This window comes from Chinchilla lanigera, unplaced genomic scaffold (genome assembly GCF_000276665.1).
Source record: "Chinchilla lanigera isolate Chin_1 unplaced genomic scaffold, ChiLan1.0 scaffold00018, whole genome shotgun sequence".
Classification (NCBI taxonomy): Eukaryota; Metazoa; Chordata; class Mammalia; order Rodentia; family Chinchillidae; genus Chinchilla; species Chinchilla lanigera.
The window spans coordinates 365,252-384,615 of NW_004955419.1; the positions used below are offsets into that span (position 1 = coordinate 365,252).

General features: G+C 44.9%; 1 protein-coding gene across 1 annotated transcript in view; it reads right to left on the minus strand.

Moving 5' to 3' along the window:
- Window positions 1-17,016, minus strand: part of LOC102018934 (neutrophil gelatinase-associated lipocalin-like) — a 35,522-nt gene extending 18,506 nt beyond the window's left edge. The window contains exons 1-5 of the mRNA XM_013513094.1: window positions 16,879-17,016; window positions 16,347-16,483; window positions 15,861-15,940; window positions 15,551-15,670; window positions 15,041-15,142 (exon numbers count right to left, since the gene is read on the minus strand). Of these exons, the coding sequence (XP_013368548.1) occupies window positions 15,041-15,142; window positions 15,551-15,670; window positions 15,861-15,940; window positions 16,347-16,483; window positions 16,879-17,016 (577 nt within the window). The remainder of the gene's footprint in view (window positions 1-15,040; window positions 15,143-15,550; window positions 15,671-15,860; window positions 15,941-16,346; window positions 16,484-16,878) is intronic.
- Window positions 17,017-19,364: the final 2,348 nt, after the last annotated feature.

Consider the following 19,364-nt stretch of genomic DNA (forward strand, 5'->3'; position numbering starts at 1 on the left):
AGTTTTCAACAGTTTTGCCTTCATATGATGTCAACCTGAAGAGTGAATGGTGCAGAAGACAGCAGCCATTAACCTTGTGACCACTATTCATTCTCTCTCTCTCTCTCTCTCTCTCTCTCTCTCTCTCACTCACTCTCTCTCCCCATCTCTGTCTCTGTCTCTGTCTCTGTCTCTCTCTCCATTGTCACTCTGCAGAACATACTTCTTTTCCTGCCTTTAATTGGCCTACACTCACTCTGCAGAGCATATTTCTTTCCCTAAATTTAATACTTTAAATAAATGCAAAACCTTGCTACCTTTTTTACTTGTCTAGACCAATTCTTTAGTCTTCTTGAGCGGTTCAGGACAGCAAGAACCTAGAAAGCACTTCCAGAAAGAGTCCTCAGCACCCAGAGCTCTGATAACATTTTGGCGAGGAAACAATGTCCCTGTCCATGGACATCTCCATCTCTTGTGAAAAACTGCAGGTGACCCTTGCCATCGTGACTAAGCAAATTCAATTACTTTCTTTTAATTTTCTTCTTGGAAAAATCTTCTCTAGATCTGTAGCCATAACTGAGGTCAGAGAGAACATTAGTCAGATCTTCTTTACTCATGCTGTAGAAAAAGAGGGTCAGGAGGCAAGGAAAATAAAATAAGTATCTCATTGTTTCATTAAAGAAACTAATTTTTAAAAATCCTACTAAAAACAGCTTTTGCTTATGAAATTAGAATTGAATGATTAGAAAGAAAAAGGTAAAGAAAGAGAGAGAACTAAAACCTGCAAAGGCACCAGGTAACACAATTAACATGAGAATTTATCAAAAGAGTTGACAGATGAAGCACAAATGAAGTTAGAAGCATGAAAGGCCAGTGTAACCAGCCCCCTCACCCACCTCCAATAAAATGCAATTTTATTGCATTAAGGAAACCATACCAATAAAATGCAAAAGAGACAAGGGGCAGCCACCTAAAAAGTCTTCTTTGGTATATAAAAAGACATACACCTATACATTTATACATACTGTATACGTATATTCTCATCTTAGAATCACTATAATACTGTACTAGATACACACATATCTCCTTTACTTAACCACTAATTTTAAACTGCCTTTCTTTAAGGACCCCCACCCTCACCCCACTTATCCTTTGCAGATGGGCAAGAAGAAATCAAATGACCAAAAGAAATATAGAGAAAGGCACTCAGGTTAGGGTTGAAGACAGCCAGGTAGCCAATCAGACTAAAACAATTTCCAAGTGCCCACATGAGGAAAAGAATCACTAATCTTATTAAAAAGAATTAGGAACAAGGGTTCAGGGGCATCCAACTTGCAGGGTCCTTTACTCTTCAAGGTAACTGTCTATCTTCTTCATGACCCTCCCCTTTTAAAAATAAATTGTCTTCCTTTATTTTAAGCTCCATCCCTTTAATTCATTGTTAGTGCTGAGTTTATGATCCTGGTGAGCTGTTTGTTCCAGTGCAACAGCAGTGCATAATACACACACACACACACACACACACACACACACACACACACACTTGGTTCCATGGCTGGGAAACTGAAGGAAGACTGCATGACACAGTCACTACCCAAGCCTGGGGTCTTTGGTCATGAATTAGCTGTAGCCAACCCTCCAGGCTGCCTAAGGATGGGCAGTAGAGGATACAACTTTCAGGGAATGCATGTCTTGGAGACTGGGGAGGGAACCGCAGGGCCTTGGTTCCTACACTGGGGCTCGAGGTGGTGGCTGCAGTGCTTTGGGGCTGGCAACTAAAACCTCTAGGCCATATTCCCAAAAAGTCATGCTAGAACTCCCCCTTGTGGCCTTTCCTTTAAGCACATCAGGTCCTTAAGCTAGATCCCTCTGTCTTCCACTGGGAGCTCTCTGCATTTGAGATACAGCACCAGTATGTTACTGACAGCACAGGAGGGGCCACCAGGGCCATGGTCCAATTCTCAGGGGGAGAAAGACACAAGCAGAGAAAACAGGCTCCCAGTCCACACACAGGTATAGTTCAGACAAGCCCTGATGGAGAAAGGGGCAACCAGGACAGAAGTTCAAGTCTGCACTCAGACTTCTCAGTGAGATGAAAGACAGTCTGTCCCTTTAATGACAAGGGATCTTTCTTTGTGCATCAGGGGATGCTCAGAGATTCAAAGGAACACTCACACCAGTCTTTCTCCTCCTCCCTTCTCCAGACAGGAAGCAGCCCCATCAACTGTGCCACCACACTCACCCCTAGAGTGCCTCCCTAAACACCAGAGTGAATTAAACCCCCAAAGTTTAAGGAAGAAGACCCTAATCTTTTACTTTACCCACACCCAGCCAGAACCCTAGGGAACCAAGAGATGGGTCAAAAAGGGGGGATCCTAAATTACAATACCGTCCACTAATTCCATATGTTTTACAAAGACAAAGGAAATAGAGTGAGGTGGCTTATGGTGAATTGTGCTTATTCTTAGAAGTCATGCGAAGTGGCTATCTCAGTATTCCATTGACCCTCCTCAGTTAGATGCTATGTAAACAACTTTTCCTTGTGCCAGTGGGGAGAGAGCACACCTTGGTACTCCAATAGGAAAAAAACAAAGCCTGCAGAGATACCTAAATAAGGCATGTGCCCTCCCCAATTCTGAAGTCAGCGCCAATGCCCCAATAGCTAACCTGCTGCCCTCTCATACTAATCTCAAGAGCAACCCAAGAAAGTTCCATTCACCCATGCAAACCTGAGGGAAATTAAATGACATTTAAGGAGTTACACAGATGATCCTGATGGATATGTATAGGCTTTTGAAAGAGTTGCCTCTCTTTTCAAACTTATTTGGGAGGAAGTAATGTTCCTCCTCAGTGAGACCCTGAACTCATGGGGAAAGAAAGAGTCCTGAGAGCTGCAGTGAGAGTAGGAAATATCTATCATGAGTACCATAGAAATACAAAAAAAAAAAAAATGAAACAGATGAAGGTAAAAAGCCCCCATATTCCCTTATAGAAGAGGAGGCCTGTCCATGCTCCAGGACCAACCGGGATTATCAAATACACTTTGAGGAAAGAGCCTGTTCACACTTCCTTAACTCTATTAACAAAGTTCTAAGAAAAACAAGGGTCAAGCCAGTAAATTATGGTAAACTGGCACAGATTTATTGGAATGAAAAGGAACCCAGGTCAGTATTTTTGCAGAAGCTCCAAGACACTATGGCCAAATATACCCTAGTAGCTTCTAATGTACGACAAAGAGAAAGGGAAATAGTGTGAGGTGGTTTATCATGAATTGTTCTTTATTCTTAGAAATCATGTCAAGTGGTTATCTCAGTGTTCCTCACCTAAAGGATAAATTTATCACCCAGTCTTCCTCTGATATCTGCCACAAATTCTGGAACCTGTCAACAAACCCTAACAAAGATTATCTGGTGATAGATGGTTATCTCCTGGAGGCTGCAAAATTTATTTTCAATAGGAACAGAGAAGTTCAACAGAGATAAAAAGGAAAGCCATAAAGAACAAGTTGGTGCTCCCCAGGGACACCCAAATGAGACTAAACTTTGCTATCATTACAAAAAGGCGAGATATTTTAAGAAGGATTGCTTCCAATGAAAGAGAACTGAAAGTAAACTCCCAGTCCCTGATTTTCTTGCTTGGGGGATTACTGAAAGAGCTAATGCACCCCTTGGAGGTAGGAACACTTCCAATGAGAATCCCCAGGGCTCCATATTGAGGCCTTCCTCACTCCTGTTCAAACACCAGAACACCAGGCTGATTCAATAGTGGGGAACAAGTCCATTAACTTTCCAATCAAGACTGACACACTGTCCTTGCTTTCTCCCCTGAACCACAGTTCATGCATACGGCCACAGTCCAGGGAGTCTTTGCACCCCATACAAAGATTCTTCTCTCAGCATGCACCATGCACCTAGGAAAAATTACATTATCTTCATTCTTTTCTAACAATTCCCAAAACTCCACCTCCGTTGTTGAAAGAGATTTACTATCTAAAGCTCAGTTTTAAATCCTGCTTCCTCTGGCACTCCACCTGTGCATCCAGTGCATCCAGTCATGTACAATCCCTACACTTTGGAACCTGGCAACAGACCCTAACAAAGATTATCTGGGGATAGATGGAGCCTCAACCAGCTTCTTTTCTGTTTTGGATCTTAAAGATGCCTTCTTTTGTATTCCCTTGGCCCCTGAAAGTTAGGACCTCTTTCCCTTTAAGAACAGGGGTGGGACAGTTGACCTGGACAGCCCTCTTCCAAGAATTCTAATACAGTTCCTATCTCCTTGGCATACCCCTAACACAAGACCTGCTACAGTGGAAAAAAGAAGGCATCACTATATTACAGTATATGGATGATCTGATGCTCTGTGGAGACACAAAGACCCCAGTACAAAAGGGAACTGAATCCTTCCTCAACTTCCTACCCTCACAAGATTATAAAGTGTCCCAAGAGAAGGCCCAGGTTTATCAATCCTAAATCACCTATTTAGGGCTGCTCAATTCTCAAGCAAGGAGAAAAAACAAGCCCAAAAATGATCCAACCCACCCTGGACTTCCCTTTGCCTAAACATGTCCAACAGCTGAGAGCCTTCTTAAGGCCTATTGGGGTTTGTATAATTTGCATTTCAGGATGTGCCAAAAAGTCTAGTCTCTTATCAGCTTCTCAAAGAGATCCAGGACATAGAGACCCATGTCTTTCTTTGGAGCCTAGGGGCCCATCAGACCTTCCAAGTCTTCAAGGAGGCCCTGCAAGCATCCCCTACATTTGGACTCCCAACTCAAAGCTAATATACTCTCTTTCTGAATAACAGTGAGGGAGTTCCTTTAAGGGTTCTTACTCAGTCCTTGTGACCTAGATATTAACCAGTGACATTTAAGCAAAGAACTAGACCCCATAACCCAAAGATGGCCAGGCTGTTTGCTGGCTTTAGGAACAGAAGACATTGGCTCCTGAGGCCCATGAGCTGACCCAGGGAAGAAATCCTCTGATCAAGTCCCCCCATAATATTGAGAGAGTTCATAATGCCCCAATCCATCCTTTGGTCTCTGATTCATAGATTCTGAAATATCAGTTTCTCTTGTGGGAAGGTGTAATCATTGAAACAGATATAAACATTGAAACAGATGTAAACATTAAAATCTGTCAAAGTCAATCTTTCCACCTTACTGCCTGATCTTCCAGAGCTGGGAGAAAGTGAACACAATTGTATAGAGGTTCTGATCCATACCCAACTGCTGAGGACAGGATTATCCAATCAGCCTCTCAGTGACCCAGAAGATTAACTGTTAACTGAAGGCAGTTACTTTGGTGCAGGAAGGATGCAGAAAGGAAGTTATGCAGTGATTGGCCATGTGAGAGTATTGCAGTCATGTCTCATACTTCACAATACAAGCATTCAGAAGTTAGAGCTGATTGCTCTCATCTAAGTACTGGCATTGATAAGAGATAAGAAAGCAAACATCTGTACTGACTCTAGGTATGAATTTCATGTAGATCACATCCATGTCACTATATGGAAGGAATGGGGCCTGTTAACCTCTAACAGATCTCCCGTAAAACATGTCCCAGATATTCTACAGCTCACTGAGGCTATATACCTGCATAGAGAAGTGGCATTTATTCACTGCCCAGGGAATGAGGGAGGAACAGACCCTATTCCTGTGGACAATAGTAAATCCAATCAGGAAGCAAAAGCAGCTGCTTCTCAACAGCTACAGTGCTTGCTCTTCTGATCCACTATTCTACTGTCTGTAAGCCTGTCTCCTTACTCTGTTAAGAAAATTCCAAATGCCAGAAAACAAGGGTGGGCCCTTGATTCTGAAAAATTGTATGCCACTCCCAAGTGTCACCTCTTTCTACCAAGAGGGTTGACATGGAAAAAAATTAAGAGTATCCATGATGATTGTCACTTGGGAAAGAAAAACACCCTTATCTTACTCACCAAGTCCTTCCAGAGTGGAAGACTGAATGTAGTGACACAAGTGGTTAAAGGAAGTGTAGTATGTCTGAGGACCAATCCTCAGAATTCCCAACTACAACTAACAGGAGTGCAGTATTGAGGCAGTTTTCTACAATACTGGCAGACTGGTTTCACCCCCATGCCAGGAGTCCAACACAGTCAGTTCCTCTTATTCCTAATTGATTGTCACATGGGTTGGATAAACACCTTTCCTACACAAACGAAAAAGCCCCAAAAAGTAGTCCAAGTTCTTAGCCACAAGATAATTCCAAGGTTTGGAGTGCCTCAGAGTCTCCAAAATGAACAACAGCCCACCTCTGCTCAAAAATTACTCAGAAGGGATTCTCAGAAGCTTTGGACATTGGATATGAACTTCACTGTGCTTGACTGTCCCAATCATCAGGACAGGTAGAATGGAAAATAATAGGATACTCAAAAGACACTTGCTCAATCTGCTGCAGAAATGTAAGACCCCCCCAAGGAAACAGCTCTTACCTGTGCCCCTTATAACAGCCAGAAATATGCCCAGGTTTCAGGGACTGCTCCTCTTTGGACTTCTATATGGGAGACCCTTTCTCAGAATGAACGTCCTAATTGATGAAAAAACTAAGGGAGCCTTGAGGCTAATGATCTCTTTAGCTCAGTTCCAACAAATCGTGTCAGCCTTGAGGCAAACTGACACCGGGCTCAGTCCACCTAGAAAGTCTCTCCTCTGCTCTGGGGTCTCTGGTACTAATCAAGGATCTAGACACACAGGACAAACAAACCCCAATGAGATGGCCCCTACATGGTGATACTTTCCACTCCCACTGCAGTTAAGGTGATGGGACACAAATCCTGTACTCCTCATTCCAGAGTGAGGCTGCAAACTACCTCCAAAAGATGCCATGTCAGTGCACTTGAGATCATCCTAAGGCCACATCTGACAGCACCTACACCTGTGAACTTGTGGAGGACCTCTAGTTCCTTTTCAGAGGCCAAAACAAAGATAAATGACACTGAAATCTGCCTACTGTGGGTATAGGTGATGTCTATTACTTACTCTGATTTCAAGATTTCCTATACATCCTGCCTCTAGAAGTTCCATTTCATTCTATAGCTACCACACAGGACCTCATTGATGTCATATGTGATCTATGGTTCCAGAGCTCTTTTTATTATTTCACCCCAAGACAAACTGAAATTTTCTCCTCTGCATTTTCATCCTGTCCCCTACCAGAGAAACAGCTGTCAGAGGAAGGTGTCCACAGTTGATAGAGAGGGTCTTAAACACTCTCTATTTCAACTATGCATTTTCCTGTGGATTTTACTTGCAATCCAGTTCTGGCTCCAATTTAATGTTCTTTTGCTTCAAGGATAGAACCAATGCTCATGCTCACACTTGCCCTAGTTGGATCTGTCCTCTGCCCATTTTTAGTATGAAAGAGACATCCACTAGGACCAATAAGTTGGCATAACTACTCACTTACCCAGATGGCAGGGGATCCCTCAAAGTATCATCATTTTTGGCTCTGTTTTGCAGATCCCCAGATAGTCAAAGCACTCCCTTGGGTAATAGTCAATCCCATACATAACCCACAAGATCTAAAATATGACAAGCAGTCATTGAGGGCTCCAAACTCCTTAAGTATCTTAACAGGAGGCCCCATCAGAGACATGATGATGGCATCATTTTTGACTGGACATGGTGCACAAATATGAGAAGAGACTTCCTTTTTCTCCATGACCCAGAATTTCAGACACACACACTAAATTGACCTATGCTTTCTACAAAAACTTGTGGGAAAAAAAGGGGAAACCAAACACCAGATAATGTTTTTAGCTCTATCCCTAAAGCAAGGACCAAAAATCTATCTTCAATCAATCTCACCAACAAAGCTCCAGCATCCCCATGTATCACTTCTAAATAACACTTCTATGGGAAATGCCTAACCCAAGTGAAATTTCAATCCTGGGGAATACAGTCCTTGTGTCACTATAAGTGCAGGGAAACTTTGGTACTTGTTCATTTAAGCCCCAATCCTGATGCTGTAAATAACTCTAAACATTCAAACCTGGAATGATTAGAGCATCCTCATATCCAAGAGTCTGAAGTTTCCTTGTCTCAATAAAAGTGAGACACTACTACCCTCTATTCTAGGAGATACAGCCATTAGCTGCATCAGAAGGAAATAATTATAATGGACTTTCCAATTCAGCTCAAATATCCAACCTCACTGCTAACATGGCTGAGGTAACCCAGAACTCTGGAAACAATTTCAGGGACCTGGAGATTTCTATCAATTCACCTGGAGAAATTATGCTGAAACATTGTCCTTATGGATTAGATGCTTAAATGTAAAAAGGGTATCTTACAGTATTAAAGGCTATCTACTGCACATATATTAACACTTGTTAAAAGTTAAAAAGCAGGACTCAAATTACTCTACAAAATGCCAAGTAGTTACATGACCAGAAGGTTATAGATTCCCTAGCCTCCTAGAACTTACAGTAAGTTAGGTGATTGCTTCCTTCCATAAACACTTAGGTGTTACCTTTATTGGGTCCTTTAATAGCCATTCTCTAAATGTGTTTATCAGGGTCATACATTCCCAAATTTCTCTCTCACTATATTACAAAACACATAAATGCAACTAAACTTATATATAGTGCTTCCAATGGAATCTCATATGGAGACTTCCACCCTTTACTGAGGCCCATTGGAAAACCCTCCTTGCTGAAGACTTCCATCCACTGCTCCACCCCAGAACTATGAACACATTCTGTTCAAAGAAGCCAGATTGGTCAAGGACCATTTCCCCAACCACAGCTGGATAGATGTCTCAGAGAGGAGAATGTAGAAAAAGGTGGCCATCAGAAAGGGAAAAAATAAAATAAGGGTCTCATTGTTTTATTAAAGAAATTAATTTTAAAATCTCACTAAAAGCAGCTTTTACCTCTGCCATTAGACTCAAGAAATTAGAAGGACAAAGGCAAAGAGAGAGAAAGAAATCAGATCTGAAAAGGCACCAGGTAACGCAATTAACATGAACATTTATCAAAAGAGTTGACAGACAAAGCACAGATGAAACCAGAAACATGAAAAACCAGGGTAACAGCCTCCTCATCAACTTTCAATAAAATGCCACAGAGACAAGGGGAAGCCACCCTTATTTGATATATAAAAAGACACACACCTATAAATTTTTACATACTTATATATACATTCTCACCTTAGGATAACTGCATTACTGCAATAAATGCACACTTTTCTCCTTTACTTAACCATTAACTCTAGCCTGCCTTTCTGCACTCCCCTAATCCATCACAAAAGCACCAAAACGAACCAAAAGACCAAAAGAAATACAGACAAAGTGTCCATGTTAGGGCTGAAGACAGCCAGAAAGTCAATGAGATTGTGACAAGTTCCAGGAGCCTACACTGGAGAGTCACTAGTCTTAATAAATATAAATAAATAAATAAATAAATAAATAAATAAATAAATAAATAAGCAAGCAAGCTAGGGATAAGGGCTCAGGGCTATCCACATTTCTGGTGCCCCCTGCTCTTCGGGGTACCTATCTCTTCTTTCACATACCATTCACTTCTTTCAACAAATCATCTTTTTTATCTTAAACTCTGTCCCTTTAATTAGTTGCTGGTGCTGAGTTTCTGATCCTGGTGAGCTGCTTGTTCTAGCAGAACAGAAATGCGTACACACATACACACACACAAACATGTACACAGGCACACACACAAAACTGCTTTGACATGTCCATTCTAAGGTGAGATGTTTAAATATGAAACTTTAATTTCACCAGAGTGTTCTATTCTTTTGATAAGAAAATATTTACCAGTAATTTGGAGGCAGTGTTTCTTCCCAAGTAGGTTATTGTCATTCATTGCTCAAGGCTCCAAAAAGACATGTCAAATTCCCTTTGGGAAATCAAAAGGCTGATAGAGAGGCAAGAAGGGCAGCCATACAGACTCTCAAAACCTTAGCCTTATTCCATACTCCTGAGAGACTATTCAAACTGGTCCTTCCTCAAGGGACACAGTGGAGTGCTATAAAGATGCTACATGGGCAATGGTCACTTGAATTTTCACAGGACTAGGGTGAGCAGCAACCACCTTACAGATCTGCAAAAACTGCCCACTCACCATGGAAAATTCAGTCCACTTCCTTTATTAGAACCTTGCAGAGGAAAGGGAAATACCCTGGGGAGAACTTGCAGTTATAAAGCCAGTTCCATCTGAACTGTCAGAGGAAAATGACCATCCAGAAGAAACAAGCTCTTCCTATGAAACTCTGGAAGGTTTAAGGCTTTATTTCAAAAGGCAAGACTTCAGAACTACTCTGAATCCAGATAGGTAAAGTCATTAATGACCCTAACTGAAACTCTTTGTAATTAGATCCATAATGTGTGTAATCCAGCTACGGCTATAGCTCTCGGGCCCAGGGTAATTAATCTAATATCCCTCTCTGCCATGCATTCTCCCCAACAGGAAGTATGAAGATCTCTAATTGCTAGATGTGTCATAGTATACTCATTTTACAAACCAGCAAATATTCTGTGCTGCTATTTCCCATATATGGTGGTCTATATTCCCAGACAATAAAGTTTCAGTTGGTGATCTAGACTACAACCCATGACTCTCCTAACAAATTCATTAGACTTTCTCTCTTTAAAGAGGCAGATGAAAGTTCTTCATATATGAATACTAACTCCTTATTGTCTTCTGATAGTTTTTTTTTTCAACACAGCTAGTGAGTCACAACAACCAAAAGTAGTTGGAGAGCACATATTCTGCAGTGGGCCGGGCCTACCATTTTAAGCAGGAAATAACTTTATAGGACAGAGACTTCAACAACCTCAGCACCCCATAAATAAGTAAGGGGAATAATGTCAAAATTGGGAAAAATGGGACGAAGATCAGGGTATGGACACCTAGCAGTGTAGGGCACTGTCACCTTTCAAACACATAGATCCAGAACATATGCACAAAAGCCTTGCATCTGGAACCCATCACAGATTGCTATCTTCCATTCTTCTCCTCAAAATTCAATCAGGATAATTGGCTGATAGGATGGCTTAGATTTGATGTCAGCCTGAGAAGTGGGGAATACAAAGTTGGCTGTCTTTAACCTCATGGCCATTGGTCATTCAATCCCCTCCCGCCCCCTCTCTTCTCTCTCTCTCTCTCTCACTGAAGTGCCCAGCTCTCTTATTGCAGAGTATGAATGTGTAAATCTTTTCCTACCTTTGATTGACCTTCACTTACTGCAGAGTGTAGTTCTTTTCCTAACTTTAATACCTTTAGTAAATGTAAAGTTTAGCTACATTTTTCACTTGTCTTGACCTATTCTTTTTTATTTCTTTCTTTTCTTCTTTTTATTACTAAATACACTACAGAAAGCAGTGTGTAGGTTTCTATTTTTAAAAAACTATAAGTACAGGCTCTATTTGACCCAACTGTTCCTCTTATAGATATCTTCCTGAAAGAGTTAAAGTCCTCATACTACACTGATAAATACTTATGTTCATAGATGCCCAATTTATAATACCTAAATTTTGGAAACAATCCATATGGCAATCAACACATGAAAGGATCAAGAAAAGTGTCATCTATACACAATGAAGTATGACTCTGCCATAAAGGATATACCTGAGACATTTTTAGGTAAACTGATGCATCTCAAGACCATAATGTTAAGTGAAATAAACCAGATACACAAGTTTCAATATCACATTGTTTATCTTGTATGAGAAACCCTAAGTATAAATAAGGAGTAAACTGGAGGATAGAAATAGGAAGGAAGAACTTGTTCAAATGGGAAAGGGAAGGTGAGATAGAGGAGGCAAAGGGAAGAAAGGAAAGGGGGATTTAAAGAAAAAAGAATTGAAGGGAAAAATGGAACTAGAGCTTTTGTGAACAGGGAGAGGAAGAAGGTCAGGAGGCCTGTTCTCTAGTGTTCACCCTGCATCTCCAAGATGACTCCAGCATGACTCAAGAACCACCAGCCCTGGGATGAGTGTTGTTCTGTTTCTCTTCCAAGCACGCAGCTTGGCCTTGACTTTCATCTCAGAATAGCATCACTAGAGCAGCAAAGGTTTTCTTATCCACCTGCTCAGGTCACATGCTTCCTCACCCTCACATGCCCACCTCCACCTGCATGTACAGGACTCAGGTCAGTTTCAATATTGTGGGCTTAGACCCCATACAATGATTTAACCCCAGATCAACCAGTGAAAAGCTGGCTCTGGGTGGAAGGTTAAAGCAACTGATGGAATGGGGTCCGGGAAGGTGGAATGAAAAGATAGGATGCAGCTCAGGGTCTGGGTCTCCAACCCTGGTGCACAGTCCACAGGCCTGAGCTCCCCACTGCACTGCATTACCAACAGAACATTGGATCTGTCCCTCTGGGAGACCACCAAGCTGTGCTCTCCTGAGAAACAAAGCCCCTTGTCTTGATCTTTCCATGAATCTCTCTTTCAAGCCTATTCGCTGAGATATGCAGAGCTGGCTGTATTGTAACAGATGTTCCCTTAATTGGCTACAAGACTGTGATCAAGTCCAGTGGAGATGCCAACTTGTCTCAGTGCAGCAGGTGGGCAACAATCCCCCACCCTACTATGGCTGGAATGGGGGTTCAAGCAGGAACCTGTGAGGTTCCAGGGCTAAGACATGAGATAACTTCTCAGCTGAGGGACTCAATAAGAATTATACCTTCCTGGCAGTAAGGTGCCGGCCTTGCATACATTAAGCTGTCCATTGTACTGCTAATTGCAGGTTTTGTGCCTGGCACACAATCGCTCTGTTTCTCATTACAGCCAATGCCTACAAAGTTTCTTTTCCCTAGCACTCTGCTGTGACCCCAACCCGCCTCCCTGATTGACACCAATAAAAACCATGAGCTTTTGAACTCATGCCCTTTTAATCCACAGAGAATATTGGTCATCCCAGATCTCCCCAACTTCAGGACTTTGCATCTTTGTCTTTATTTTTTATCCATGGCCCCTTGAGAGACCTGAACCCTGTGTGGTTATTTCTGTATATCCTCTGCTGTGAAAAACAATGTCCTCAGGGTGGAGCCCTTCCCACATGGCTGTCCAACTGGATTCAAGACATACTATCCCAGCCCAGCCCCTCAGGGCTGTGCGTCTGTGGAAGGAATCTGCCTTCCTTCAAAGCTGCACCCAGTCAGACTGCTGCCTCTTAAAAGGGAGAAGAGGCCACAGCGATTCTGAGTGCTGTGCACAGCTGGAAAGGCTACTGCTGTCTGACCACACACAGGCCCAGCCATGTTACTCTTCCCCCAGCAGCCTGGATTCCTGGCAGCCTCTTCCACCGCATCTCCCAGCCCTGCCCTGGATTCAGAATAAACACATGTGGTCTGGATGTCATCATGGTTCAGGCTGCACTCTGAACAGGGTCAACATGTACATGGTCTCAACCAGGGGGGTAAGGAGAAGGGAAACCAGGCCCCCATACACGTGTCAGCAGATGGTCACAGCCCACACCTGCTTATCCTCTGCCTATATTAAGCTTGCACATCTGCCCCATACACCATGTACCTTCCTCCCTTGGTCACCATCCTGCAGTATGCAGAGCATGCTGGGGAGCTGGCTGTGGCTTCCTCTGCTAACCCTTCTGCCCTCTCCTACTCATCAACCCTAATGAGGACTCTGCTGTGACACCCATTGCAGATGGCAAAGTGCTGGCATCAGCTTTTGGTTCACCAGTGCCTCTTGGACGGGCCACTTCTCTGTGGCAGGGAACTGAGAAGGCTGCTCTGGAGGTGAGCCCAGGGCTGGGACTACAAATGCCCAGTTAAAGCAGAAGTCAGTATGGCATCTTTCAGCCCAGGATGATCTCCATGAAGCCAATGGCAATGGTGTGGGCCGTGCCCCCTGGGGTCTTCTTTGCCCTGTGCCTTTTCTCTGTACTCTATCATCAGGTTTGGCTCCAGGGACAGCAGGCCCTGGGATGATGCCAGTGTGAGCCTTCCCTTTACCCTTCCCTCTCCTCATGGCCCAGGGTCAAGGATCAAACAGTTGGAGGCCTGGTGCACGTGTTTATTTAGTAGACAAGGGGGCTCAACCAGCGGTGGTTTTTGTACTGCCTTGATAGGCAGCACTGTGCCTTAAGAAGATCTTCCAGCTCTCTCACTGGCATGGTGGCTCTCACTGGCATACAGGAGGACCTGAGAGGGGGCAGTACAGTACAGATGTCTGGGGTTTAGGGTAGCAAAAGAGGGAAATAAAAGCAGCCCTGGGGCCCCCAGCCCACCTTGGCCTGGCCTTCCATAAACCCCCTGCCCAGCTGTACTCACTGCTGTTCAGTCATCGATGCACTCCTCTGTGGAGAGAAAGAACATCAGAGAAGGTGGAGGGGTGTGTCTCTCTGTGTGTGTGTGTGTGTGTGTGTGTGTGTGTGCGCATGCGTGCATTCACACATGCACCCGTGTGCTCACCCACCCCCAAACTCTGGCCATTATGACCCTGACACTGCCATGGTGGCCCCAGATGCACCCTCACCCATCTGTAGAAGATATGGGGGTTTCTGTAACTCAGTGCCTAAGAACAGGCATCAAGGAGCCTAGCGTTAACAGTTATTCAAGTACCAAGTCCTATTTCCCTCCTGAGCCCTGGAAGCTTTCAACCAGGGCAGTGATGGACTAGATTGGAGCAACAAGTTCACACCAGGCCACCTGAAAGTCACGACATGTCCCATGTCAGGACTTGGCAAGCCCCAGGGGAAGGACAAGATGGCCTGGTACAGCAAGTCCCAAGGTATGGAAGAGGTGGCCTGGACAATAAGGCCCAAGGTCTGGACAGGAGGTAGCCCAGGGCACAGTAACAGGGAAAACTTGGAACTGGGCCTAAAATTGTCATTTAGATAGACCTTGGTTACCTGCCAGGGGGAGGACTTGGGACTGGGATTTTTAGGGGCCCACAGACGCCTGGGTGGGAGCCACTTATGTCTCCAGAGACTGGAACAGGGGACTGAGTCCCTGCTCTCCTATTTCCCTAGTGGGGCACCATCAACCTTGAAGATCCCATCAAGACCCTGTATCCCCTTTCCCTGCACCCGCCACCCTGCCTCCACTGCCGCTGCTCATTACCTGTGCCTGTAAGGAAGATGATGTTGTCATCACTGAGACCCAGAGATTTTGAAAATTCGACAAATCGTTCCTTCAGTTCAGAGCTCAACTCCTTAGTTCTCCCTGTGTCCAAGATACTAGTGAGTGGCCAGCAAAGATATGCTATATTTGTTTTTATTTTGTTTTCTTTGAGGGTTTTTGTTGGTTTGTTGTCACATTTTCTGACCCAGGCTTTTGTTTTGAGACAGGCTTTCACTATGCACCTCAGAGTAGCTTTAAATGCTCCATCCTCCTGCTTCACCTTCCTAAGTGCTGGGGTGCCACTTGTGAGCCACTCCTGCCAGCTCATTCCCTGAACATTTTTGAATGAGTCAGTGAAGTATTGCACCCCTTTCCTACAGAGGGAGAGTGGAAAATTTCCTTCCTGAAAAACCCCTGAAGTGGAGAATCGGGAGGATGCTGGAGGAAGGGGCTTTCTCACTTCCTTGTGACCAGAGGCCAGATCGCTGAGGGGAGAGAATCAAGACATACCTGTGAGTTTGGTCTGGAAAAACACCGTGTGTTCAAATGTACTCTCGATGTACATCACAGCGAACTGATTGTAGTCAGTGGCTGTCACCCTCATGATGTAGTTTTCTAATCCAGGTGAATCTGCAGCATAGATGGCGAGGGTCATTGCTGCTCTGTCCATGAGGAAAGGGCCATCCCCTTCTTGCCCGGCCAGTCAGCAGGTTTTTGCCATAGAACAGCATCAGTGTGGAAGGATGGGGAAGCCTGTGCCCTTCCAGGAGGATCCTGCCCCCCAAATCCCACCCCGAGGGAGCTGTCACTCAGGACTCACGTGTCATATTGTCCATGACAAACTGGCCAGGTTCAACATATGGGACAAATGTTTTGACCAGTTGTGTACACTCCTGGTCCCTGTGAGAGGAGAAATGGAGGTTTTGTGAGCAGGGAGATGGCACAGACTTAGCCCCTGAGCTGGACAAAGTAGGTCAAAATCTGCTGCATAACTCTGAGGCCCCATTCACCCCAGCCCAGGCTGGATCCAGTGTCCCTCCTCCCCTCTCAGAAGCTCTCCTCTCTGTCTTGCTTTCTACTGACTGTGTCTGCGTTGGAGGCACCCATGACTATTGATGGAGAGAGGGAAGAAGAGAGGGAGAAAGGAAGAATAGAAAGGGACAAAAAAGGAAGAAGAGGAGGAGACACAGGAAGTGTGGGAAATTGGTTCCATGCAGAGCAGCGAGATGAATGACAGTTAAGGCTCAGTCATCCACTGGCCGTGACATTGTTCTGCCTCTCAAATGCCCAGAAGTGACTGCTTCACCTGAGTGCTCTGGTTTTGACATTGTAGCTGTGGTCATCGTTCAGCTTGTAGGAATCGCTGTACATGTAATGATTTTGTCCACTTCCTTTCAAAATTGAGTTCCCTGCCATGCCTATGACGTACCACTTCCCCTGGAACTGCAAGGGGATGATGACAGACAGAGCCCAGGGATGGCCCCAGAGCCACCCTTCCCATGCCGTCCCCATGGAGACCTCTGGGCAGGCCTATGAGCAGAAGGACCTGAAAATGGGCTGCCCTGAGAATCTGGAAGGAGCTGAGTCTTCCAGGGCCAAGAGGCAACCTGGCTGAGGAGTCAGCCAAGAGTTGTCAGGGATGGGGTGGCCCTGGGCAAGTGGCTGGTCAGCCTTATTGAGGATCAGTTTTCATGTCTGTGCAGGTACTGAAGATGTCCCCACAGGCCACGGCTTGGCCTTGGATGCCTGAGTCTCCATCCTGTCCAGAAGTCTCTTTGCTCCTCCTCCCCTTCACTGTCCCTGGAACATTCCTGCAGCTGCACTTTAAGAGTCCTTACCTGGTCATCTTTGAAGTCAGCCTGCAAGGGCAGGGTGCTTAGACTTGGCACTGGGATCGGGTTCTGAGGCTGGTCCTGGGCTTGGATCTGCAGCGCCCCCAGCAGAGTGAGTCCCACACACAGGAGACCCAGGGCCATGGCTTCAGGAGAGCTGCTGAGACCGCCTGCAGTGTCCACCTCAGAAGAACTATTTATAAGCCACCGGGTGTCCTTCCATGAGGGTGGGCTGATCGATCCCTTGATAAACCCAGGAAAAATGAATCACTTACCATCAATTCCTCCAAAAGAGTGTGTCCAGATCTCTGGTCTTTTTCACCTCTGGCAGGATTGTGCAAGTTTAAGAGCAGGGAAGGCAACAGGAGATGGGGACACTGCCAGAGCTTCACAGTCTGGAGGGACAGGAGCTCCCTCTGGGCTCACTGGCCCCCTTCTCTTGATCTGAATGACCCCATCTAGGGGCCTCTCTCAGAGCTGGACAAGCTGTCATCTTGGAGCCTGTGAGACAAGGTTGGGGTGTGGGGTGCCAAGGACTCCTGTACCGGCAGAAAGTACAGAATGTCCCAGGTAGAATGGTACACGTTTGCAATTCCACCTGAAGCAGGAGGATCACTGGAAGTTCAAGGCCACCCTCGGCTATGAACTCCGTTCAATGCCAGCCTGATACTTATAGCAAGAACTTATCTAAAAGAACAAAACAAAAAAGAAAAAAAACTAATAAAACAAAGAATCATAGATGAGTGAAAGGAAAGAAAAGAAAAAAAGAAAAGAAAAAAATGCTCTACTCCCAGGCCCTATGGGGGTTCCTGGTTTTTTAAAGGTCAAGGAAGGGCAGGAAGCTGACAGCAGAAATTGTGGACAGAGAGGGGAAAGGGACAGGGTTTCTGCTTTGAGATCTCTGAGCTCAGATAATGGCCCCCATAATAACCTCAGGCCAGGGACCAAGCAGGCTCAGATGCCTTGAGCCCCTTTCCTCCAGCGTACCATGTGCATTTCTGCAGAAGCAAACAGGACGGCATGGGGTCCCCAGGGCCTTGTCCTCTCTTGTGAGCCCAACAATCAGAGACCGAGAGTCAGGTCCAAGTGCTATAGAAGTGGCTGAGTCACAGCTCACCTTGAAGCTTGGCAGGGGGAATATGCAGGGGAGGCATCAACCAGGGAAGGGTAGGCTGCACTCCACTGCTGTGTACACCAGTTGCTTGGGGTCACAGGGTGTCAGGATTTGGCCTTGTCCCTGACAGATCATCCTGAGGGTATGGTGGTGGTAGGTATTTGTAATCCCCGCATTTTGGGAGGCTGATGCAGGAGCATTATAAGTTGGAGCCAAGCTTGAACAATTTATGGAGATTGTGTATCAAGAAAAAATTTTTAAAACCTGAGGAGATAGCTGAATGCAATACACACTACTGTAGAAAAAAAGAAGGAATGAGAATAGAAAGGAAAGTCAGGACAGCCTTGAATAGGTACACCTCAGGTCCCGGGTGCAGTCTGTGTGTGGCCTCCCAAATCAGCAGAGCAGCTCTTCCCTTGCTTTGTGAAGTTAGCTGAGGGATTGAAAGTAGAATAAAGAGCAATGTGGGGCCTGTCCTTTCTGACTGATGCTAGGCCAGTCTCAGACCCACTGGTATCATACTACATCTCTGTTTGCTTCTCTTTGTTAGTCTTTCACATTCTCAAGTCTCACGATATCCCATGAACCTTCTGATTGCCGCCCAGCTTCCATTCCATTCCAGCCATGGAGGTCAGGTATTAAGGGAAGAGGATGAAGCCTTCATCTAGATTTGCAATCCAGGTGTGCTGTATCTCTAAACGGACCTTGGAGTGGGGGTATGCAAGGCACCAATGACCATACCTAACACAGGCAACCCAAGCTCTGGCCCATCCCTGCCAATGGCAGCTTGAGCTAGAGGGACAGGGAACTCCCTAGAGGAGCTGTCAATCAGCCCAGACTGCATTTTCTAAACTCCCAACGTGCACTTCTGCTAACATTCCTAATGTCATGAGCTGACAGCAGGTAACACTGCATGTCAACAACAGCTGACACAGCCAGCTTATGGTCACCACTGCTGCTGGCCAGTAGCCCCTGACCACCACTATTCAGTTCTGCCTTATGCCCAACCTTCTATATCAGCTACCACGTGCTGGCTGCTGCTGCTGCCCTTGCTCGCTGAAGGTCTCTGGAGATCCTCAGTGCTAAAAGCTCTTAATATGTTTTGCCTTTGCTTTTGCAGTGACTGGTCTGTCCACACTACTCAGCATAATGATCCTGAGAAAATCTGTGGGACTTTTGAGGCTCACACTGCCTCTGGAATAACTCAGGCATCACTTGACAGAAATACCAAAGCCAGTCTTTGTTTGTTTTTTTTTTATTTCACCTAAAAATAAATAACAAAATAACAACAAGGACAACAACAAAACACCAAAAAAAAATACAGAATTTCAAAACAAGATGTTAGGGATTAACAATGGCTGTTATATTATATATTGTT